This window comes from Apteryx mantelli, chromosome 13 (assembly GCF_036417845.1).
Source record: "Apteryx mantelli isolate bAptMan1 chromosome 13, bAptMan1.hap1, whole genome shotgun sequence".
Classification (NCBI taxonomy): Eukaryota; Metazoa; Chordata; class Aves; order Apterygiformes; family Apterygidae; genus Apteryx; species Apteryx mantelli.
In genome coordinates, this window is record NC_089990.1 from 4,107,828 (window position 1) to 4,131,873 (window position 24,046).

At 62.6% G+C, this 24,046-nt stretch overlaps 1 protein-coding gene across 1 annotated transcript in view; it reads right to left on the bottom strand.

Moving 5' to 3' along the window:
- The window catches only part of DLG3 (discs large MAGUK scaffold protein 3), a 60,918-nt gene that overhangs the window by 21,310 nt on the left and 15,562 nt on the right, over positions 1–24,046 (bottom strand). The window contains exons 3-10 of the mRNA XM_067303972.1: positions 17,316–17,366; positions 15,125–15,249; positions 14,872–15,041; positions 13,964–14,100; positions 13,725–13,869; positions 13,351–13,510; positions 7,434–7,590; positions 7,201–7,303 (exon numbers count right to left, since the gene is read on the bottom strand). Coding sequence (XP_067160073.1) covers positions 7,201–7,303; positions 7,434–7,590; positions 13,351–13,510; positions 13,725–13,869; positions 13,964–14,100; positions 14,872–15,041; positions 15,125–15,249; positions 17,316–17,366 — 1,048 coding nt within the window. The remainder of the gene's footprint in view (positions 1–7,200; positions 7,304–7,433; positions 7,591–13,350; positions 13,511–13,724; positions 13,870–13,963; positions 14,101–14,871; positions 15,042–15,124; positions 15,250–17,315; positions 17,367–24,046) is intronic.

Sequence of the window (24,046 nt, forward strand, 5' to 3'; positions counted from 1 at the left end):
AGGGCGGCAAGCTGCCGGCGAGCAGGCTGCCGCGCTCGCCTCGGAGGGCGCGCGGCCGGGGGGGGCTCGGGAAGCGGGCAACAGCTTGTACAGAGGGTGCAAATACGCTGGGCTCACAGCTCGCCTCTTCTTCAACGCTGCGACGGCTCAAAATGCCCTCTCCTGTCCATAAGCGGGGTCTGAGCGCTGCGCTCCTCTCCTATAGCCCAAGCCGCACGGGCAGGCAAAGCAGACGGCTGCTGTCTCGGGCTGGGGTAAGCGGAAAGGGAGGAAGGTTGTTGCTAGCGGCTTGTCCTCAGCCCGGCTCCGCAACGAGAGCACGTGGGAGACTTATCCCACATGATGTCTCGAGATGGGCTGCCACCTTCCCCGACGCGCTGCGAGAACGCTCCTGCGGTACTCAAAGGCTGCTGTTTTTCCCCTCGGAAAAGCAGCAAAAGGAAACGACAACGAGTGGGTACGGCTGCTCTGCGGACACCAGAAAGCGAGGTCCGTTTCCCCCGGAGAGCTGCAAAGCCGGGTGGCATCCACGTGCTCCCAGCCGAAGGGGCCCGCGTCTTGCCCGGGGCCTCGGCAGGCTGGAGCGCGGGTTGGGCGGCTGCCAGTGCCAGCACCATCCTAGCGAGCGCAATGCTCCCGGTGGAGCCGTCGGGCTGCAGGCAGGGATAACCCCGCTCCCTGCTCCAAGCAGGAAACACGAGTCCCAGCCTCCCCGGTGAGGCTGGCACCTCCCTCCTTACCCGCAGTTCGGGGCTCTGCTGCACCTTGCGTTAGCCAGGTTGGCCGGGCAAGCGGCTCGGACCCTCCGCGGGCACAGAGCAAGCGGCGCTGCAGTGCAGGAAGCAATCCCCTGGGATCCAGCGACACAGCCTCTCACGGAGCGGGACGTCACCCGCAGCTCGGATCCGGCAGATCCCCGGCCAAAGCGTGCCGAACCCTGCCCGCGGTCGCAGCCTCTCCGCGCGCCCCGCACCGAGCTGAGCCCCGCTCCCTGCCGCGCGGGGACTCGTGGCCCTCCTGGGACGCCCTTGTCCACCTGCGACCGAGCCGCCCCGCCGCGGAGGAAGCAACGCCCGGGAACAGGCAGGCAGCAGAGGGAAAAGCAGGTTTAGGTGCCACCGGCAGCCGGGCAGGGTGGGGCCGCCGGGAGGGCAACCCTTGGGTGCTCCGTCACGCCACCACCCTGCCCACAGAGCCGGCGCTGCCTGCCCAGGAAGGGACTTTCTCTGCAAGCCCTCAGGGCTTGCAGGGGTTGGGAAAAGTCACCTGGAACAAAAACCTCGGCAGCGCAATGGAAGCGCGAGCCAGGCTGGGTGTCGGGAACGGGAAGGCACCAGTTTGCTCTGGCTTTGACCCCCCGGGAGCCGGTCAGCACCATCCAGTCTGCTCCGCGCCAGGCCGTCTTGTCCTGTAAAGGCTTTTCCAAAGAGCCACTGCCCGGCTGCACGCTCAGACCGTGGGATCGCAGCCACGGAGCAGGAGGGAGAGGGCACAGGCGACCGAGGGCGGCTACAGGCACCCAGGTAGAGGCCTTGGCCGCCCGGGCTCCCAGCCGAGCGCTGCGCGGACCGAGCCCGGACGACACATCCAGCTCGCCGAGTAACGCGGTGCCAGGAGTGCTCCTCCCATGGCCCGGCCTCTCCGGAGGCTGCCGACAGGGTGCAAAACAACCAGGTTGCAAAGAGCCTCCGCTAAGGACGCTGCAAGCGGCACAGAGGCAGGAGCAGGGTGGCACGGCGCCACGGAGGCGGGACGGAAGGAAACCGGAGCGGCCGAGCACGGGGACAGAGGTGCCAGCCAAGGAGAGGGCTGGGCGGAGGAAGAGCCAGCCACGGAGCTAACCCGGAGCCTCTCTCCCAGCGCAGGGGAGCCGAGGTTACCCAGGCACGGCCCGGGAGCGAGTGCGGGGTGCGCTCCGCTGCCACCGGGCCCCTTGCATCCGGGGGCTGGAACAGCCTCCGAGGCAGCTCGCAGCAGATAAACCTCCAGCGAGCAACACTTCTATCTGTGTTCGCTGACCCGTGTCCACCCTTCCTCCGCATCCTGGAAGGAGACCTACGGCGCAGCAGAGCTCCTGCCTGGGAAACCTGCCTGCTGCTCCCCTCTCCCTGGGTGCTCCCGCGGGACCCAGGTGCCAGACACGCTCAAGACACATTTGTCAAGACCAAAAATATGGAAACAGGTGAACTTGCCTCTTATTTCAAGAGCCACCGCTGTGCGACTGGGGCAGGGAGCTGCAACGCGAAACCTTGCACGGGGAGGAGCAGGCGGTTTCTTATTGCCACTTTGCAAGGCGATAAGGCTGCCACTCCACCCTCTCCTGCCGGCTCCTCTTCCAGGGCTGCCCCAGGGCCGTCAACACGCAGGTGCTCCGGGATACAGACCTGAGCTTGCCAAGCACAAAGCGGCTCCTCCAGGGCCCGGGCAATCCCACCCCCATTCCTGCCTTAGAAGAACCTCTCGAGTCCACATTCTTTCAAGAGAAAGCCCGAAGGGATTTGAGCTGCCCGGGTTTCAAAGCTCTGGGATTAGATATCCGTAGGGCCATTGTCTGCTCCTCTCTCTGCCTCTGCGGGCGGGATAACGCATCCCGCTTGTCAAAAGCTTCAATTCCGCACGGGCTTAGTAAGGTTCCCCGCGATCCCTGTGCTTATTTCCCTGCAGAACCGTTGTTTCTATGGCAAACGAGCCCTGCAAATGGAGTCAGCAGGCAGCAACGCAGCTGGACGGTAATCGAGTGGCCCCGAGGGGAACCAGCTGCCGTGCACGGGGACGAGCGCTGCAGCTGAGGCAGGACGTGGCCTCGCGCCCGGGTGCACTGCCTGCACGCTCCAGCGGGCACCCCGGCCACGGACCTCGCCGGCCGCGGTGCACCGGGCTCCATCGAGTCCGGGCTGGGAGTCTGAGCTTGCCTGCTCCCATCTGGGCTGAGAACATCCCCATATCAACACATGGGCGTGCGGCTCAAGCTGCAGGAATCGGGGTAAGCAGCAGAGCCCGGCACGTGCGCCGGCCCGAGAGGGAGCGGGGCCGGGCTCCCCGCGCCAAAGAGCGCAGCCCCGCTCCACCCCCAGCGCACGACGCGGGGCTCGGAGCCGGCCGCCCTCCCTCGCGCACATCTGGTTACCACATCAGCTTTCTCCCCCGCCGCCCAAGGGCTATCCAGCGCGCACGCCTGCGGCCAAACGGCTGCTAGTTATCCCTCCTAGGCCCATCTGCAGGCATTAATGCCAGTATGAAGGAAGTCTACAATTGCTTTCCGGACCCCCGGAAACGGTGTAAGGGGAGAAAGTGCTGTCAGAGAGGGGAGCAACGCCTGAGCATGCATAAAGCTTCATGCACGTGCCCTGTTTTCTCAGGCACGCAGAACTCCCCAAAGCAATCAGCAGGTCCCAGGGACCATCCAGATGCAGGCTCAATGCAAGGAGGCAGCTTCATTCTCTTCCCGCTTCCAGCCCGGTGCCTGTCACGTGCAAAACCGACAGGCAATTCCATCTCTCCTCTTAAACAAAGCATTTTATTGCCCCGATTCCATACGGCTTTGAACTGCAGGGTTAAAGTACAAACACCTCCCAACCACAAGCAGCATGAACTCAGGGCACACGGTGCTGCGTGCTTAGACGAGTGGAGGTGAAGCGCAAAGCTGAAGAAAGCTTTGCAACTTCTAAAAGCTGTTGCAGGGCCTCAGCAGTTTCCTTTTAGAAGCCAGCTCTGAAAAAAGCCGCTGCTCAAACTGTTGTGTTTTAGAGTAGAGAATATCAAGGCTTTGCTCCCCAGGGATTTACTGGGGGGAACTACCCTAACCCAAGCACTTGTGATAACAGCAGACAAAGCTCATAGGAAGAAGCATTTAAAGGAAAGGGACCTTGCAAACTCGCAGCTCAGAGGCAGCATCACACGGAAGTGGCTTCCTTGCAAGAAAGCTTGCAGTAACTGCAGGAGGATCTGCACCAGGCACAGGTATTTGGAGAAAAGGAAGAACCGTGACTTCTCTTTCAGTTCTTCCCTGGTTTTGTCTGTGTTTCTTTCCCCTCCTCAGTTAGGAGGAGTGCCCACACCTCATAGGGCCCCCGGAAAGGGTACGTAACCTGCTGAGACTTAAGCAAGCAGCAAGTGTCACTATCCCATCAAAGCTTTAGAGTCTCAAGTCCTAAACAGAGAGCAACTAGGGAGCACACATGCACTTATCCAGTATCCTGCACAAAAGCCGCCCTCATGTTCGCACATGGGAGATGGGTGAATTGCAGTCCTCCGCGTCTGCCAGCGTGGATTAACCTCTTGGAACCCCTTCCGACGGGTCCCCGTTATCGAGATTCAGTTAGCAATGGTCTGTATCCTGCTTTCAGGATTCAGGCCAGATTTGCAGCAGCCAGGTCAGTACTTTATTTGCCGTTCCCTCTACAGAGGTGTGCAGATGCTTTCTGCGCGAGCAGGTCTTGCTCGCAGGAAGACAGCGCACAAAGCATTTCCACCAGCATCACTACAACTAGGGTCTCCTTCTCCGGGCATCCCCGCATCCGGCGCTTTAGCTCTTTCAACAGCGATGACCCACATCAGCCCTCACTTTTGGGCCCCAGCTCCCAGCAAGACTCCATGTGCTCAGCACCGCTCGCCCTGCCTGCCTGCGCGAGTTTGGAAACAGCCAACAGCTCGGCAGTCGTCTTCAAGCCTCAGCAACTTCAAGCTCTGCTCACTGCTTTAATGCCCAGCGAGGTATTTGTCCCACGACAGCAAAGCTGCCTCCCCGAAGGGCTGCAGCCCATGTGTTCGGTGTTAACGCGCACATGCGCTACGAGCCGCGGCAGCGGAACGTACTGCGTGCCGTGCAACTCAAGAAAGCCACGAGCGACCAACCACCGACGTTTCAGCCAAAGTCTGAAGGGGTTTTAAAAACAATCTGCCCTCTCTGACATTTAAAAACCTCTCGGTCCACTCTTCGTTCGCGTCTTTGCCAAATCTCAAGTGGCAAACAGAGCCAGAAATACAAGAACATTAAGTGCTTCCTGGAAAAAAAGCAAAAACCACACCCACAGCACACCCCGGAGCGGCACTAACGGCTCTGCTCCCAAACCGGCCTCTGCTTCCCTTCCTGCACGGGATGGAGGAGGAGGAACGGCAAAGACGAGCAACTGCACGGCACTTCCCACAAAACACCCTGCACGGGAGCAGCAGAAGGAATGGAAAAGGTCCAAGCAAGAGCAGAAAGACATGTGGTGGCTGCACACCGCGCTTTGCAAAGACGACTAGAGTTGTTACATGCCCAACAACAGGGCCAACAACGGAAAAATACTTTGAAGAAAGGAGATGTTGGAGCTACAGTCCTCTCTCAGGATGCTAGAATAAAGGGTCGTTAAAAGAGAAAGATATAAAAATAAGCAAAGGGAGGCAAATTCTAGCATCACAGCACCCGGCACAAACACTTCACTGCTCACAGTTGTATCAGCGCTACCAACTAAGCGGCTGCAGCAGACCTCTGCATGGCCAGCAGAGATCCCGGGCCCTTGGAGATCCCGGGCCCTTGGAGATCCCGGGCCCTTTGCCTGCCCGTGGGCTGCATGAGGCCCACAGATGCGACACCACAGTAGCTTTGATCCCTTCCAGCGGGTCCATACTTGGACCTCCTGACCCTAAGGAATTTTTCATTAGACAACTAAGGCCTCCCTTCACCCGGCAGCGGGAAGAGTCCCCAGCACCCAGAGACCGCAGAGCAGGACACGTAGGATAAGGTGCCTTGGCGGAAAGCCGAGCCGTAGCCTGACACAGGCAGCGCCAATTGGCAGCCAACACCTTTAGGAAGTGAATGAAAGACAAACGCTAATTAAACGCTGTTGTTATGATAATGCATCTGACGAAGATACTGCACGGGGCCTTGCCTTGAAGCACACACCTGGAGGTCCCGGGTCTTGGACTAACAACTTCCAAAGAGAAAACTGCTCTGCACATCACAAAATCCCACCCCTGCTCTGCACCAGCGACCCTCTGTGCCGGGGAGGAAGGCTCCACCACGCCGCTGAGCGGAGGGAACCCGGGACCGCGGGGATCATTGCCTCTGCCCAAGCTCCCGGCTGGGACCACCTCCGCCTGCGCTCCTCTGTGCCGACCGTGCCGCCTCTGCTTTCCCGCACAGAAACGGGACTGGTGGGTGGCGGCAGGCCGAATCCCCAAGTGTCGTCCCTAGGGAGGAGCAGAGGCACTGCGGACCCGGATGCTCGAGCTCCCAAGACGCACGCGGACCCCGGACTCCAGCCCCTGCTCGACGACGGCGGGGACGGTGCCGGTGCCTGCGGGACCAGCTCCGTGGCGGAGCCAGAGCCAGCCGCGGCGTCACGGCCCTGCTCTCCCCGCTGCGGCGCAGGCCTGTGCGGGGGCAGCCGGGACGGGGGCGACCCTCGCGCCCAGGCCCCGAGACCCCGCGGGGGCGAGGGGTGGCCACCGCACCCGCCAGCCCCGCCGAGCGCTGCCGGGTGGGATCCGGGAGCCCCCGGCAACGCCCTCCGGGACCCCGTGGGGAAGGCCCACGGCGAGGCCCCCCGGGACCCCACGGCCAGGGACCCCCCGGCGAGGCCCCCCAACCGCACAGCCAGGCCCCCAAGCCCAGGGCCCATGGAGAGGCCCCGGGACCCCCCCGCTGAGGCCCCCCAGGGCCCCCCCGAGCCCCCCGGCCTCCCCTCAGGCCCAGCTCCCGGCGGGGACCTCGCTCCGCGGCCCGGCAGCGGCGGGGCCGGCGCCGCCCGGGCGCTGGGGACACGCGAGGCCCGGGCCTGAGGCACCCGCAAGCGCCCGGAGCCCTCCACCCACCCGCGGGCCGCCGCCATGTCGGCGACAGCGCGGCGCCTGTCGCGACAGGGCCGGCGGCGCCCCGCGCTCACCTGCAGGCCGGTCGGAGGCGGCGCGGCGCCGGCAGCAGCCCCGCAGCCACCCGGCCCGCACACAAAGCCGCGCAGGCACCGCCGGCGGGACGCCGCCGCCACGCCCCCTCCTCCCGCCGCCGCCCAATCGGCGCCCGCACCTCCCGCGGGGGCCCCGCCCGTATCATCTGCATACGGAGCCCCGCCCCCACCCTTTCATCTGCACGCGGGGCCCCGCCCCACCTCCTCATCTGCATGCGGGACACCGCCCCATCCCTTCATCTGCATGCGGAGCCCCGCCCAAGACCCCTCATCTGCATGCGGGGCCCCGCCCCCCGCCGCCATGGCCTACCTTCGGGCCGGTACTGCGTCACGATGGTCACCGCCTGCCCCGCCCGCTTCAGCGCCGCCGCCGCCTGCTCGTGCGTGGCGTTGCGGAGGTTGACGCCGTTCACCTGCGGCACAAGCGGCTCGTCGGGCGGCCCCGGGGGAAGGGGGGGGGGAGGCCCCGGGGGAGAGGCGGTGGGGGTGGGGGGAGCCCCGGCCCGCGCCGCCCGCCCCCCTTCCCCCCCCCCCCCCGCTCACCGAGAGGATGCGGTCGCCGCGCCGCAGCTCGCCGCTGAGGTCGGCGGGGCCGCCGGCCAGGATGAAGGAGACGAAGATGCCCTCGCCGTCCTCGCCGCCCACGATGTTGAAGCCCAGCCCGGTGGAGCCCTTGTGCAGCACGATCTTCCGGGGCTCCCTGGAGGGGGGAGACGGGGGATTTTAGGCCGGCTCGGGATGGCCGCATCGCAAATAAACGGCGCGCGGGGACGCGGCGCGGGCCCTGCGAGGCTTAGCAGCGGCACGCTACAAGTTCTGAATTTTTTCACGATGACTTAATCCTGTTCCAGCTCACACAATAGGCAGGCAGAGGCAGGAAGACTGCCCGGCATCACAAAAATCCAGGGTCGATTTTCAGCCGCGAGCAAACGAGGCTAAGGGGAACTACAGCGGCTCCCCAGCTCGAGCACCGCATTAAAATAAGCAGGAATAAGAAAAGGCGCCAGGCAGCCAGCGCGCCCTGGCCAGAACGCGCGGGCTGGCAGCGGTCGCCGAAGCCGCGATGTCCCGCGCTGTCGGTGCGCCGGCTGCAGCGACCGGCTCAGATGGTGCCGAGCACCCGGAGCCTAGCAGGTACCGCGAGCAACGACTGTTGGCCGGGGCGCTCGGCAGCCTCATCAGTCTCAAGTTAGCCCGGGGAGAAGATGGAGCTGTCTGGGACACGCGAGGAACGAAGCCAGAGCCTCGGGCTCAGCGCTGGTCGAGGGCACCCTCGGTGGATCCTAAAATATCGGCAGCACCGCGCGAAGAGGAGCCTGGGGCGAGCGGGGGGGCGGCTGGTCCCCACTCCCGGCCTCGGCTGCACGCGATAGCACGCGAAGGAGCTGGGCACCCTCGCGGTGCGCGTGGGAAGGCACCCGGGGGAATAAAGACGTTTTCCTCAGCAGACGCCAAGAAAGCCTGCAGCCTGTGCTTCCAGGCAGCTATTGCAAGAAAAAAATTCTTCTTGGGCCCCACAGGACAGACTTGAGCATCGCTGCCTTCACCTGCCTGGACCGGGGGAGATGTTAGTGCTGTCGCTGATGCGGACAGCAGAATTACATCCGGGGACACGTGCCAGCACCTCGGGAAAAGTCTCCGGCCTGCCTTCCCCTGGAGGGAGTCCTGAGGGGCTGAATGTCACTTAGTTACAGGCAGCGTAAGGAGCAAGAGCAGCAGGAGACGGACTGAACCAAGCGCAAGCTGCCTTGCGGGAAGGTCTTCCTCGCTGGGCTTGTGCCCTTCTCGCCCAGCCTGGCCCAGGCCCAGGGGCAGCGCGGCCGGGGGGAGCTGGAGAAAGTGCTGGGGGGGTAAATTGCCAGGGCTAAACCCGCCGGCTGGGCTCAGCGATGCCGAAGAAAGGGCTACGGCTGCAGCCTGCGCCTCTCCCCCTGCACGCTCGCAGCGGGGCTGAATCCTTCGCGGGCAGGCAGCTACGGGGGCCTGGCACAGCCAGGCTCGTTGCCTACAACGTGGGGACACCCTGCTGAGGACACCGTCCCAGTAGATGTCCCAGCCTCGCTCCCAGCGCCCAGGCTTTCCTCCTCAGCCCTCTGCATGGCCGGAGAGCACCAGCCCCTTGCCATGGAGCAAGTCCGACTGGCCTCGCGCTGTGACGGCAGCTCTCGCAGCGCGAGGGGCAGCCTGTCCGGCAGCGGCCGTGGCTCTGAACCCAACTCATGGCACTGGGAGCCTAGGAGTCCCTCTGTCCTGCCGCCTCTGAAGTGGGACAGTCAGACGCACACCCTTGGGGCTGCTCTGGGAAAGGCTGTGTCAGGGGAATAAACTTCCCCGCTGCCTTCTTCCCACCCATGCTCCAGCAACCTCCCCTCCCCAAATCCTTCTTTTACTACCCTGTGTGGGTGCCTCTTCACCCGCCGCACGCCAGCAGGACCCAGCAGCAGTGATGGGGAACCAGCACGCTTGCCTGCCCACGAGTACAGGGCACCTCTGCCCTTGAGCTACCCAGAAATGCAGGGAGTTTAGGGAGGGAATCTAAAAATCCGCACAGCCAGAGCTTTCCAGACAGCCCCAGCACTGCCCCTGCACAGCCGCTCTCAGCCTGCCTCCGCCGGAGATCCTCCCGGCTCCCCCAGCTGCTCCTCTCCCTGTCCTGCAGATGCCTCAGGTCGGTCAGCACCATACCTCTGGCCACATCTGCTCCTGTGGCCTCGCTGCTGTCTGGAAGGGGACACGGCCGGCTGTCCCCTGTAGGACATGGACGACGAGATGTTAACGGTGAACATCGCTGCACGGCACGCTCTGCCCGCGGCACCCCTGCCTGCGTCTTGCTCGCGGCCGCGAGGCACGCGACGGGCAGGAATGTTCTGAATGCTCCCAGCTCTGCGCCCGGGCCTCGCTGCGCTGTTTATCTCTGCCTGCTCGTGCCTGGGGCTGCTGCGGGACACACGGCTTCCCAAACCCACTCTTGGGGGTTTTTTATGGAAGCACTGAAAGGACAGACTTCAGCACTCACTTCACACTGCTAGACCTTACGGACTTAACTCCTTCCTGCCTTTGCAGGCAGGGCCAGTGCAGTCCCAACCACAGGGAGCGCGAAAGCCAGGGGAAATCCACAGTGCCCGCTTGCGATATTCTCGGACGCTCCCAGAGCCCAGCTCTCCATGCCTCCAGCTCCACAGACACACCACGCGTTGCTCAAGCACCTTTCCTCCAAATGCAGAGGTACAGAAGAGTCATAACTTTGACCTGAGCTGGCTACACACTTCTGATGTGCTTAGGGGCTGAATCTGCCTTGAAAATACCCCAGAAAATAGAGATGGAGAGAAATGTGCTGCTCAACTTGGTCTTTCACTGGCCGAAAGGCTCGGTGGCAGGGTGCGTTGGACAAGTAGAAGGGACCTGGAGTGTGGGGTGAGGGCTGAAGTCCAGCCCACGTCTCCTGGGCTCAGCAGGGCAGCTGAGGCCTTTTGTGGTCTTTCCAGCAGCGAGGAGCACGTTCCCTAACGCTAGACCCCCAACAGCACCTATACTGGGGTCATTTGGTCCCAATGAGGCTCAATCCCAAGTCTTAGAGAGACCCGTCAGCATTTAGGTGAGGTGCTAAGTCTCCATGCCCTAGACCTGCAGCTACCACCGAATTGCCTGTGCAGGGCTGGAAACTGAGGCACAGAGCCACATCCCAGCAGGTTTGTTGAAGGAGACTGCGGGCAGATACTGTGCTAACAGTCCTGTCTCGTTCCCTGTTCACCAGCTTTGGAGGGAAAAGCTGGTTTTGCTATTGCCTGGGAGTGGGATCTCCCAGTCCGAGCAGTCTCTTGTTTGTGGGACAGAACTGGTCTGCAGAGCCGTGATCCACCCTGAACCCAGCGCCACGAGCCTGTCGGCAGTGAAAAGCTCTTGGCCTCGCAGAGCCAAACCCCGGTACGCAGTCGACGAGAGCAGTGCTGGGGGGGGCTGCGGGGCCGTGGGGGCGAGGGAGGTATCTGGGGCGGGTCTGAGGGCGCAGGGAGGACTGCAGCCATCAGTCCCTCTGCAGTAAACCCAGGCCTGGGGCTAGAGCTCTTACAGGGGAAGAAATAGGTCAGATTTCTGGGTCTGCCAACCTTGCCTATAACCAGGCACAGCTGATGAACTTGGTGTTTTGCTGCCTCCCAAGCGAAGCACAGGAACTGCTGCTCCACCTCGGCCCAGCAGCCCAGGCAGTCTAGGAACCGGTCAGCAGCACGGATGGGGACCAGAGAGCTCGGTGGAGGGCAGAGAGACACTACAAGAACCAAGAGGGAGAGGAGATAAAGCCCCACACAGGTAAGTCTCTCATCCCAGGTCTCAGCTCTGACACAGACTCTACTTGTGAATTCTCATGTGGGGAGGCAGGATGCGATCCTTGCAGACGGCCCCAAGCTGGACGTTGTGGCATTAACGCCTCAACCTTAGCATGAAGCGAAAGCAGTGGGATCCTTCATGGCTGTGGTGTGGCTCACGGGAAAACAGATGCTCTGGCCCAGGCCCTGGGTACTGCAGGGCAGCAGGGTCACAGGAGCCACGTCCACGTTTGCAGCAGCACTTGTGCCCTCAGGAGGGGAACAGACTGGATGCTGGATCCATGCCACGGCTGCTGACAGGAGTCTCCTGGGATTCAGCTGCTTTTTCTAGGCTTTTTGCAGGGATCCAGGCTGATGCACAAGCTGACAGGCCCCTGGCGGTGAAGCTGTCCTGGGGGTGGGTGATGCACGCGAGGGCTCAGCACCGCTCTCCCCTTGCTCCTGCCATGGGTGAGGGAGGCGCTGAGCCTGCAGCGCTGCTGATGAGCTGCAAATGCCGTGGGAAGACCATGGGCTGTGCCTGGGGACGGCAGGTGACCCCAGCCCAGCCGCGCAGGGACGGAGCGGTGCCGGCCTCCCTGCAGCAGGAGCTCTGCAAGGCAGCACCATCCTCTAGCGGCCACCGGCACGTGCTGCACGGGGGCCACCACCGAGCCACCGCTGCCTGATGACGTCCAGGCCAGCTCGGGCTCGGAGACTGTTCTCGTCACTGCCTGGCCCACAAATAACGTCAGCGCATGTATAAGGTGGCAACACAGGGGCTCGATGGGATTGGGGTCTCTGGCAGAGGGACATTTTCAGAGCACTGGGAATCAGTGAAAAAAGCATAAATCCCGTAGTACGGCATGCTCCCCGCGGTGCCCTGACAACACGAGAACCGCTACACACGGAGCGGAATTATTGCGGGGAACAGACTGCAGAGCCTGCATCTTGGACACTGCCGCCACGGTGGGAGAGAGAGGACCCAGATGGAGTCAAGCGCTGCGAAGGTCACAGCGCGCAGCAGGGCCCCGGCCTCAGCTGAGCGCCGAAAAGCTAGAAATCAATACGCTGAATTTGATCTCGGATGTTCTCCGAGGAGGACGGTTCGCCTGCTGCTGTCACTGCAATGCCACCCACGCGCGCAAACAAAGGCCACGCCAGGTAGCTGGAGCCTCCGCACAACCAGGAGCCGTCGCACAACAAGGTAACGCCAACTCCTGCACCCTGCTGCTTCTGCGGATCAGCCCTGTGCAGCGAGGCAACGCTGGTGCCAGAGGACGGGTTAGAGTCTCCTCCTCTCCCATCTGGGAGAACCGAGCAATCCCTGCCAAAACCGGGATTCTGACATCTTTCACTACAAACGCAACTCTAAAACCAGCCTGCAACCTCAGCCGTAACTGCAGAGCCAATTCTAATCCTAACTTGGATATCAGTCCTAAGAGCTCAGCCTGAGTCCTAAATCCAGCCCTGGCCTTGAGGATACCGAACCCTAGAGCAGGCTCAGCACTGGCCCCACAGCTGCCACCGGGTGAAAGCATGAGAAAAGCTGCACGTCCGGGCAAGCGGAGCAGGAAAGGCAAGGTCTCGCTCTTGTATCCTCAGTAGGAGGCATCAGAAAGTTTCACGCACATTTAAACTCGGTGACATCACTGTCTCCTTGTTGCTTCTCTTAAAAAAAGGCAGTGTCTGCCTTTTGTTCCCTACGTTTAAAACCGAGCTTGGCACAGGAGCCCGCAGTGCTGCTTGCGCCGGATTTCACCATAAGAGCAGAAAGCAACTTGCATTCACAGTATTGTAAATGAATAAAACAAAGGAAAGGACAAAGCTCAAGTGCAGGCATACTTGAGTCTCGGGAACACTCAAAGAGGAGCAGGAAAGGGAAAAGAGGGAATGGGCTGACGCACAGAGCTGCAGGCAGCAGAGCATGGGGGCAGTTGCTGCTTGATTGCTCTCAGGGGGAACGAGCCTGCCGGAGGGGACCTTGGGCTTTGCAGGGCTGCAAATGCGTGGGATGAGCGCTGAGCACTTATAAGGAGATGCCTTTGGCCACGGCTGAGGCAACTGCACCCACAACCAAGGGGACGAGGACAATAAACCAGAGAGAGATGGCGAGGAAGGAGCTGGGCATAGGGATGCCCACGCCCGGTACTCACCTGGTGAAGTCCTCGTCCCCGAGCATGTGTCGAGGGATGGGCGAGTACCTGGACGGAGTCACCTGGGGAGGGACGGGGTAGGCGGGCTTGCTCTCCACGCTGCCCAGGTAGCCCAGGCTGGAGTTATGGCTTATGTGGTTGTCAGCCAAGGCTGAAAAGGCTGCGGGGGAGAAGACGGGGATCAGGACCAGAAATCCCAACACGGAGGCTTCAGCGCAGCAGAGCCCAGCCCAGCATCACTCGCCGCCCAGCTTGCGCTTGTCCGTCAGTCCCCAGCACTCTCCATCCTTCCTCCTCCCCTCCGCAGCTCGGTCCCCACCGCCACCGCTGTCCCCTCCCGGCCCGGGCACTGCGCCGGCCGGCGGCATACGTACTGCTGGCGTAGTCGGGGGGCGCGTACATGTCGTTGAGGTGGATGTTGCCAGGCTTGGCCACTTTCAAGTACACCATGTCGGAGGTGTTCTTCAGGGCGGCCACCGCTTCCTCGTGCCGCACGTCCTGCAGGTTTGTGTTGTTCACCTGCGGCAGCGAGAGGGCAGGGTGAGTGCCGGGGCCCGGGGGCGACCGCTGGGAAAGGGGCCGGGGCTCGGGGCCGGCAGGGCACGGCGCTTACCGCGAGCAGCCGGTCGCCGATCTGCAGGCGCCCGTCCTTCTGGGCCGCGCCGCCCTCGATGATCTTGGTGATGTAGATGCTGTTGTCCCCGGGGATGTGCTGGTTCCCGATGCCCCCCGCGATGCTGAACCCCAGGCCTGCGGGCGAGGGGAGGGGAGGGGAGGAGAGGGGCGAGAGATGGCTGGCCAGAGCCCCACGCCCTGTGCCCCACAGCATCCCACGCCGTGGGGCTGTCCCACACCCTGTGCCCCATGGCATCCCGCACCCTATGCCCCATGGCATCCCATGCTTTGGGGCTGTCCCACACCCTGTGCCCCATGGCACCCTGTGCCCCATAGCATCCTACACTGTGGGGCCATCCCCCATCCTGTGCCCCACAGCATCTTGCACCCTGTGCCCCATGGCACCCTGTGCCGCGGGGCTGCCCCACACCCTGCACCCCACAGCATCCCGTGCCACCTCTCACCCCGCAGCATCCCAAATCGCGATGCCACCTCGCGCCCCACAGCATCCCGCCCCGAGGGGCCACCCCACGGCATCCCGCCCCATGGCATCCTGCCCTGAGGGGCCACCCCACGGCATCCCACCCCATGGCATCCCGCCCTGAGGGGCTGCCCCACGGCATCCCGCCCCACAGCATCCCGCCCCATGGCATCCTGCCCCGAGGGGCTGCCCCACGGCATCCCACCCCATGACATCCCACCCTGAGGGGCCACCCCACAGCATCCCACCCCAAGGGGCCACCCCACAGTATCCCACCCCATGGCATCCTGCCCCGAGGGGCTGCCCCACGGCATCCCACCCCACGACATCCCGCCCTGAGGGGCCACCCCACAGCATCCTGCCCCAAGGGGCTGCCCCATGGCATCCCGCCCCACGGCATCCTGCCCCGGCGCCGCGAGCTTCACCTTTGGGGCCCTTCATCAGGTTGACCTCCATGATGGTCTCCGGCGGGGGCTGCCGGCGGCGCACCACGAGCCGCACCACGGGCCCCGCTTCCTTCAGCGCCTCCACGGCCTTGCTGTGCACCACCTCGGAGACGTCCACGTCGTTCACCCGCAGCACGCAGTCGTTCACCCTGCGGGCACCGCACGGCCCCTGAGCGCCCAGGCGGCCGGCGAGCGCCCGCGCGGCCCCCCGCCGCCCCGGCCCCGCGCTCACCCCAGACGGCCGTCCATGGCTGCCGCTCCCCCGGGGATGATCTTGGTGATGAAGATCCCCGGGTCATCCGGCACGTGGGGGTTGTCGATCCCTCCGGCGATGCTGAAGCCGAGGCCGGAGTTACCCTGTCGGAAAGGGGAAGCGCCGTGTGTCCGGCGGCGGTCCCGGTCCCCGTCCCGGTCCCGGCCGCGGCGCAGCGCCGAGCACCGAGCACCGAGCACCGAGCGGGAGCTGCGGAGCGGCTGCGGCTCCGGCGAGCGACTGAGGCGGGCGGGGGCCGAGGGGGTGGTTCTTGGCGGCGGAAACCTCCCCTCGCTGGCGGCTCCCCGGGGAGGAGACGAGCAGCGGGGCCCCGTCCGGCAGCACCGCCGCCGCCGCCGCCTCCCCGGGCAGCGCCGCCGCCGCGGGACTCCGTCCGCCCCGGCGCGGGCAGCGGGGCAACGGGAGGAAAAAAACGCACCGAAGCCTCCCGGCGGGTTGGGGACGGATAACCCGGCGACCGCAGAGTCCTGCTAGGGGATTCGGGGCGCAGAGCGGCATATTCGGCCCCCCCCCCCCCCGTGACACGCTCGCGGCCGCCGCTCCCAGCGCCGCACGGGTGGGCAGCTGCTATTTTTCCTGCTCTGCCTTGAAAAATGCGATGGCTCGATGCCCTGCCCGCTCACGCGGCAGAGCTGCCACTCGGGCACGTCCCCCCGTGCCCGCCTCGCTCGCGCGCCGGGGTGCTCAGGCCACGCGCTGCCGCCGGCCAGAGAGGTTGGCACCGGCACTCGGGCTCCCCGGGATCGTCTGATAACTGGTCCCTTGAGCTGGGAAAGGATCTGTGGGGCCACGGGGGAGCTGGGGAGGAGTGGGCACAGCTTCTCTCCGGGATCTCAGCACGCCAAGACACTGGTGACCACGGACCGTGCGCCACGCGCAAGTCCCCGGGGCTGCAGCTCCGGAGGCAATGCCCAGGGCCCGTCTCGGACAGCGCGACGCGCTCGCGATGCAGCGCACGGTCACGTTCGCCGGTCCTGGGCCAGCTGGGAAAGCTCTTCTCCCTCTGCATTCGCGGCAGCCGGGGCGGAGGAGCGCGGAGGCCGGAGGCACCTCGGAGCGGCAAGGCGCCTGCTCCTCTGCCCGGCTCCTGGCTGCGCGCTCGCGGCTGGGCTTGCCTGGCACGGGACGAGGAGGCACCGGACGTCGACAGCTCGTCCCCTCCGCCCGGCTGCTCTTCTTCCTCCAATCCGGACTCGGGCTGCTCTGTGCTCAGCTCGAGAAAGCCGCTTGCTGCCCCCGGGAGACCCCTTCCAGGGACTTGGGGACGCTTCCGGGGCACTCTTGTCCCAGCAAGGGGGCGATACGCTACAACCTGGACTTGCGGCATTAATCGCGCCTGGCTATGGCAGGGCGCGCTGTGACACTAGCTAAAAAACCTGGCAAAGATGCAGAAGACACTGGTTTTTATTTCGATGAACTAGAGGAAAGCGAGTCTGAGGGACGCTTTAGCCTGCGTGGGGGGTGCTGCAGCCGTGGGGGCAGCTGCTCCTATCGCACAGCTCCGTTATTCCAAATAAACCCAATGCCGGCACGTCACTCTGCGGAAGGAGAATCCTGGGGTACTGCCCTCCCGCTGCGTTTGCCCTCCTCTTTACGGCAAGGATAACAGCTACAGGCCAGCGATTCCCAGACAGCCCGGAGTCACCTCCGGAGCCAAACGCTCCCTGGGGGATCCCCTCGCTCCCGAGGGGGCCGGGCCCTGCTCCCACAGTACAGGAGGCTCTTCGGTGGCCGGCGGCGGCTTTCGGGCCAGCGGGGCACGCGGGATTTCCCCCGCGGTTCGGGGCTGCGGGAAGGGGAATCCCTGCAGGTCTCCTCCGCGGAGCACCGACCCACGCGGGAGGACGCGCTCGAGCGTCCCTAAAGACGGGGACGTCGTCCCTGAAGGGGCCCCGCTCAGCCCGAAAAGGCAGCGCTGCCGGGGGAGGCAGCGGCCCCGGGTAACCTGCCGCCCACCCGCCTCGCTGATGCAGAGCCGCGGGGAGGAGGGCGATGACTAACGGCGGCGAGGGACGGAAGAAGGACGAGCGATGCGGCTTCCTCGGCAGCAGGGCTGGGGCTGCCGGGCGCCGCCGAGGCCCCTCCGAGCCGCTCGGCGAGCGGCCGAGCCCACGCGGCGCGTGCCGGATCCGGCCGGCCGAGCACTTACCCTTTCCAGCACAATCTCCTCGTATTTAAACATCCCATCGCTGCCGTTCACCTGGGGAGAGGGAGAGAGCGTGTTGCAGACCCCGCGGAGTCACCTCTCCTGGGAGGAGGATTCGCCTGCCCCTTGCATATCCGAATATTGAGACCCCAACCCATCCCTGCACCCCTGTAGCTGACAGCCCCCAACGCCGTCCCTCGCTCCTGCCCCCAAATTAAACCCTTCCCTTCTTTTCTTTCCAGGCCCAAGCCGGAGCCCCCTGACCCTAATGCGCTTTCGATCGCACCCTTTATCCTCTCAGCTCATTTCGGGAGAGGTGGAAAGGGCCCCGAGTGGATCCACAGAAAGCAATAACGCCTTCGTTACGCAGCGTGTAATTCCCCGCTGGAATCCACTGCTCCAGGAAGGAAAGAAAGTAGCTCGGTCAATTAAAAAAAATAAATAAAAAGTCCCTACACAGTAACATAATATACACCTTCAGCAGCTTGTGTCTTTGAAACCTCTTGGTAACAAGAATTTGTTAACAGGGAAGGACAATTGAGAATAATTTATTCTACTGAATTAGTTGGCCACAAAGGAAAAAAGGTGTTAGGAGCCTAAGGAGGGGGACAGAAAAATAGCGGAAAATACAGTGATGCCCTTATATTAAAAAAAGGCACAGACTGGCTCGATGCTGCATATCATATTGACTGCTGCGTTTAAAAAATCCCATAGCCATAGTGTCAAAGCTCTCGGAGATGTAATGAGAAGGAGCTTGAACACCTTTTGCCGAATCAGAGAGGAAACTAGAAAAGTAGGGACATGATCATAGGGTAAAATAAGGAACGCTGAATGCACAGGTCCAAAACTTCTGTTTCCCCATAGCCAAAAATGCACGGAAAAATAAGGCGGCGGTTTCAAAACAGATACAAACACTTTTTCCCACACCGCAGGACCTAAACTGCTGCCGGGGCCTAAAATTTAGCAAGACTTGCAAGGCAATCGGATGTTTCTATGGATAACGAGCGCATCCGGAGTCCTTCTACTCAACCGCAACGACGCTTTTGGAAGCGGATAAACTCAGACCTCAGGGCTGAGGCCGCTCTTTCCGCGATAAGGGGCCGAAGGCAGCCGGGTCTCCACGGCCAGGCAAGGGGCAAGCGGGAGCCGGGTCCCTCCGCCGCGAGCCGCCCTCCGGCTCCGACCCGTTTCCGGGGTCTGCAACGGGGCTCGTCCGTCGGCGGCTAATTGATGGCTCGCGGCTGGCACGCAGCAGCTTGCTCGGAGCGCTCCATACCCCAACGCGGCCGCGCCGGGACACAGGTCCCCTTGTGCGGCGCCCGCGCCCGCCGGGGCGCCCGTGAATAGCTCCTCTGGAGCCGCGCCGCCGCTCTGCGACGTTCCTGTCACCGAACAGGCCCCCTCGGAGATTGATAGAAAGGGAGCACAAAAGGCCCGCGAGCGCGGCCAAGGCAGGCGCTGAGCGGCGCCGCCGCCGAATAACCGCGCGGCTGCTCCGCGCCGTTTGCCCAAGCGCGTCGCGGGAGGCAGCGCCGCCGGCTCCCCGGCCGCATCCCGGCCTCTCCGCCGCGCCACGAGCCTCCCGCGACCCCGAGTGCCGACCCTCCAGGCTAAGGGGACCGCAAACGCTATTCACACCGAAGACATCATTTACGCTGAAGACGTCATCTGATACGACAGAACGAAACTCGGCAAAGCAGCTGCAGGGCCCTAGCTATAGGTGGGAATAATCGGGCGTCCGGGTGGAACAGCAGCCCGGGATCTGACCCCGGGATGCGTCACCCCTGGGATACATCACCCCTGGGATACATCACCCCGGGATGCGTGCCCTCATCCTCTCTCCACCCAGCACTGGTAGGGCCTCGGCCAAAGAAGTCCTGCATTCAGCTGTGGGTACCGCATTTCGAGAAGGATGGGTTGAGAGCCGTGAGACAAGAGCAGGACTCTAGAGAGCATCGGCTAAGGCAGGAGGCTGAAGAGACCCAGGTGGTTTTGTCCAAAAAGACAAGATGGAAGGAAAATACAAATACAAACGCTAACTATGGAAGGGAGGGCAATCACCTGTCAGAGAGGCTGCAGAATAAATTAGGCTGGAAGGGACCTTTGGAGATCTCTGCCCAACTCCTCTCAAAGCAGGGCCAGCTTCAAAATTGTTCAGGTCTTTTATGTCCACTATGGCCAAGGCAAGGAGTCAGGAGCTTAAATTGAAGCAGGGTAGATTCAGATTAGGCATTAGGAAAGTTTGGGTGTAAAAAGGCTATGCAGCACCAAGCCGGACAGCCTGCGAGGACTGCGGCATCCTCCTTATCAGAGGTGCGAGGAAAACGCAAGGAAGACAGGCAGGAGGGGAGCAGGGCTGGGTTCAGTGACTTTACAAACTCCTTCCCAGCTCTGCCCTCCTCCGCCAATGATTCCCATCTTCCCCAGGCCTCTCTTCAGCTATCTGCCTTGCTTGCCACGTTTCTGCTGGCAGCGTTTCGTGGGATTGCCTTGGTGGGAAGCCCTAGCAGCCCGACCCGCAGAGCCCAACACAGCTCTGAGCTCTCCAAGCCCGTGTATGGTAGATGGACAACTTGCACCCATGGGAGCTCAGAAAGCAGCACCTCCTCCCTGGGCTGCTGGGCAAGGAGGGACGGTGCACGTGGCCACCTGATCTTGGCCATGAACACCCATGTCACAGCGCTACGGCCTCGGGTGCCTGGACAAGCTGTCAGCCTGTGAGTGTGCGGAGATGGAGCACATCAGCTTGCCTTTGGCCAGGGGTGCAAGATCGGTGCTGAGCTGCATCTCATCCAGCCCATGGCGCTCTCAGTGCCTGGAAGGAGGTCTCCTGGCGAAGCCCCAAGGTGCTCAGCTCCGGTACTGCCCTCACAGCGAGTCACACCTGGACCTCCTGCTATCCCATCCTGCTGGGAAGCCCTAACTTCAGCTCCTCTTCTCATGCTCTGATCATGTCTCTCGGGGGCCGTGGCGACCTTCTTCCATGTCTTAGCCCCCCACGGCTTTCCTGCTGTCGTGGTCTCTTTACACAAGTCCTCTATGGGGCTCACTAACCTCCCACCATTGCGAGGGCCGGTTGCAGAGGGGCAGTCCAGCCCCACTGGTGCCCAGTCCTTCTCAGGCCCCACTGACTGCTCCTGGACGCCAGGCCCCACTACCTGGACACCTCTAACACAGCCTGGGCAGCAGGGTTGAGGTTTCTATAGCTGTGAAAACATGTGCTTGGCCTGGAGTTGGACAAGGCCACCCTACTGGAAGGGTTTCAAGACATCAGGACATCCAAGCTAGAAACACTGGGAGAGCCCTCTCCTCCGTCTCTCCCTCTGTCCATGAGGATATGGGGGCACAGACACCACATGGCTGGATTCCTGCTGGGAACGGTGCGATTAGCCACAGTTCAAGGCAAACCTCAGCATGGGAAACAGTGTCCTCTCCTGCTGCAATGTCAGTGGGCCACAGGCCTTTCCCTCCTCGCATCCCACCGCACAGACTAATCCCAGCTTGGAAAGCGGAGCCGGCGCTTTGTCCTGTGCCACCTTTACAACCTCCCTCGCCCAAGGCTCCGGGTTCGCCTTGTCGTTGCAGCCGGGAGCCTCGCGCTCGGTTCATGGCTTTGCTTCTCCGCAGCTTTCCAGCAACTCGGATTTCTGGCAGCCTCCGTTACTACACACGCTGTCCTCTGTGCTTTGGCATTAAACGCTATTGCCACACAGACAGCCGTATGCACACCCACGGGCACGGAGGAACAGCACATACATACCTACAGGATGGGGATGTGCCGAAAACGTTGACAATCTGTGAGCCGCGGAGAGTGCCAGCAGCGCGCGAGCCCCAGCGAAAGAGCAGCAGCCCCCGGCGCTGCCGCGGGAAAGGCGCGGGCAGGGGGGGCGGACGCAGAGCCGGCCTCGGCGCCCGACCCCGCGGAGACCTCCGACGGGAGCGGGCGGGGAAGCACGGGGACGTCCCCGCCATCGATGCCTGGGGACCGTCAGCGCCGAGCAGCCCTTTGCGCCGCTCCCTGCGGACACGCCGCGGCGCACGCGGGGAGCAGCCCGGCGCTCCGAGGCCGGCCAGCGCCCGACGAGAAGTCGGAGCTTTGATTACGTTTCCCAAATTCATGCAACAGACGACAGCTAATTGCATAAGGAAGCCAAACGGAGAACTTAATATATACCACGTAACCACGGTAACGAGCCAACAAAGCAAACGCTCCGGCGTCTGAACACGGAATACAGTCGCTCCCTGACGGCAAAGCCGAGCCGTGCTGCGCCCACCAGGACGGCCGCGGCCTCGGTTTGCCACCCCTGCTCACGAGCCAGCGCCGGGGCTCCGGGAAGGGCGACACCTCGCAGGGTCCGTGCCTCACCGGCAGCCGCGAGCGTCCCCACTCCCTCAGCCCCCCCCCGAGTAACATTTCACCGAGGGGTCGGAGGCTAATTAGCTGTTCCCAAGCCTCATCAACAGCTGGTTCGAAGGGGAAGGGAGTAAGTGGTGTTTTTTTCCGAGCCCTACCCACACAGCGAGCCCACCTGAGGCCGCAGGAAGAAGCGCCCCTCTCCGGCCTACTCTTCTTTTCCGTGCTCGGAGCAGCAGGGAAAGAGTTAGCAACGATGACATTTAAATCATCAACAGAAGGCTGCAGAGTTAACACTCATGCGATAAACAGAAGAGCGCACACCTTCCAGCGCTACCGCAAGCTGTCTGCCGGCTCAGCCGGCCAACACCGCGCCGTTGCACGTGGACCGCGCGCTGCGATTTGCTAGAGAGTCCATTTATAAAGGAGGGGGGGAAAAAGTCAAATTTAGAAGCCTAAGATGGGGTTCTTAAAAACCAACCCGGACAGCTCAACGGACTGCAGAGAGACGGGACGCGGGGAGAGCGACCCACCCGCCTGCCCTCAGCACGCTCTGCCCCCAGTTTTTGCACTTGTGCACGGAGGAAATAAATGCCGTATCTCAGGCCCCCTTCGGCAGAGCAGCTTGCCAAAGGGCACCGGTTACGAGCCTGCTAAGCAGAGGCAGGAGGAAGGCGGCTGAATCACAGCGTGACAGCCTTCTCCATCAGCCTGCGCCCAGCCCACGCGCCGAGCTGCCGGCCGCTCGCTGGAGGGCCGCTGCAACGGCGCCGGCGCGGGCATCGCTAGCCCAGGTACAGCGCTACCGCAGCTGCGCTAACCTACGGCCTGAGGCGCGCGAGAGCGCTTGTGCGACGCGTGAAGGCGGCCGTTTGGGTTGCATTTTCCTGCCTTTCCAGGCTTTGGAGCAGGTTCTGCCCTGCTGGTCCTGGCTCTGCCCCATGGCTTCTGCTGGGAGCCGGGGCGGGCGCCGCGCGAGGAGGTTGTCTCTGTGCTCGGCCACGCGCAGACCCTGCTTGCGGCTCCTCCGGCAGGGATCAGGCTCTCCGAGGAAGCGCTTCGCCTGCTTGGACCTGGCTTTTAGAGGAGCTTCGAAGCTGGGAGCGAGGAGGCAGCGGGGCAACCGCCTGGGAGCCCCAGGGAACGGGGCTACGAAGCCCTCGACTCCTCGAGAAGATCACAGGGCTTTGGAGCAACCTTCCCTGCTCGCTCTTGGGCTGCTTGGCAGCAGCCTCCGTGCACCCTTGGCAGCAATAAATAGCCTCAGCTTCAGAGAGGCAGCTCCAAAACACAGAGACCACTGTCTGCAACGGGAACCCTGCTTCCTAGGCTCCGTCCACGGACCCGCTGTGCAAAATAAATAAGCGTAACTGGGTGCAACACCCTTGAGCTGGCACAGGTGATCCCCCACCAAGCCTGTCAGCAGCTCAGGGGGACACTTCTGCTCGGAGACAGAGCTCTAGCGGGGGTGTGCAGCACACCTGGTTTGACAAGAAGTCACTTGGGGACATGGGAAGGACACTGCAGCCCTGGCAGGGGCTGTCTGGACAGGGTGCATCCCAAAGGGCACTCTGCGAGGGGATCATGGGCTCCCTCCCCTAGGAAGGGAGCAGCAGAGCCCTGGGCAAGGGCATGGGGGAGCCAGGGACACACGGGAAGTGTATTCTCACTTACAGGTGGGTTCATGCAAACCTGCCTCTAGCACAAGGATTATTCTTCATGGGATCCTTTCAATGCAGCAGGAATTTCATGATTTTTTTTGGTTTGCATGCAATTTTGTTTGGTTGTTGCATGCTGGAGGTGCTGGGCACAGGGCTCGGTCGCAGGCGAGCGGGGCCCGGCTCCGCAGCGCTTACCTTGCGGCGCTGCTAGTGCCACATGCTCTTGGGGACGGAGGTGGGTGGACAGAGAGACTGAAATGTGGAGCAGACTTCTTGATAAACAGCCGGGGCCAAATTCAGCCCAGCAGCTAGTCCAACAAAATCAATGGAGCTAGAACAGGAAGGAACTAGGCTACATCCATCTGTTTATCATTAAGTAAAACACTGAATAGTTAAGTAATTAAAGACTGGAAGAAGTGACATTAACTCTTCCAAATACAAACTGTACCAACAGGCTTCAGCCTTTGTTTTTGTTAAAAGAAGTGCTCCCAGGCTTGCCATTTTAGCGTTCTCTTCTGGATAAAGCCCCTATTGCCATTCCTTTGCTGACCTGCAGCACTGTGCCGAATTTGAGTTTTTGAGCCCCATTTTTCTGGGACCCGAGTTCCCTGGAGGAGACGGCGGGGCTGAGCAGGGCTCTCCCCGGCTCCGAGCGGGGGGTACAGCCTTGTCAGACACACGTTCGCCGCAAGCCGCTTGGCACCGCGTTTGCGGCGGGG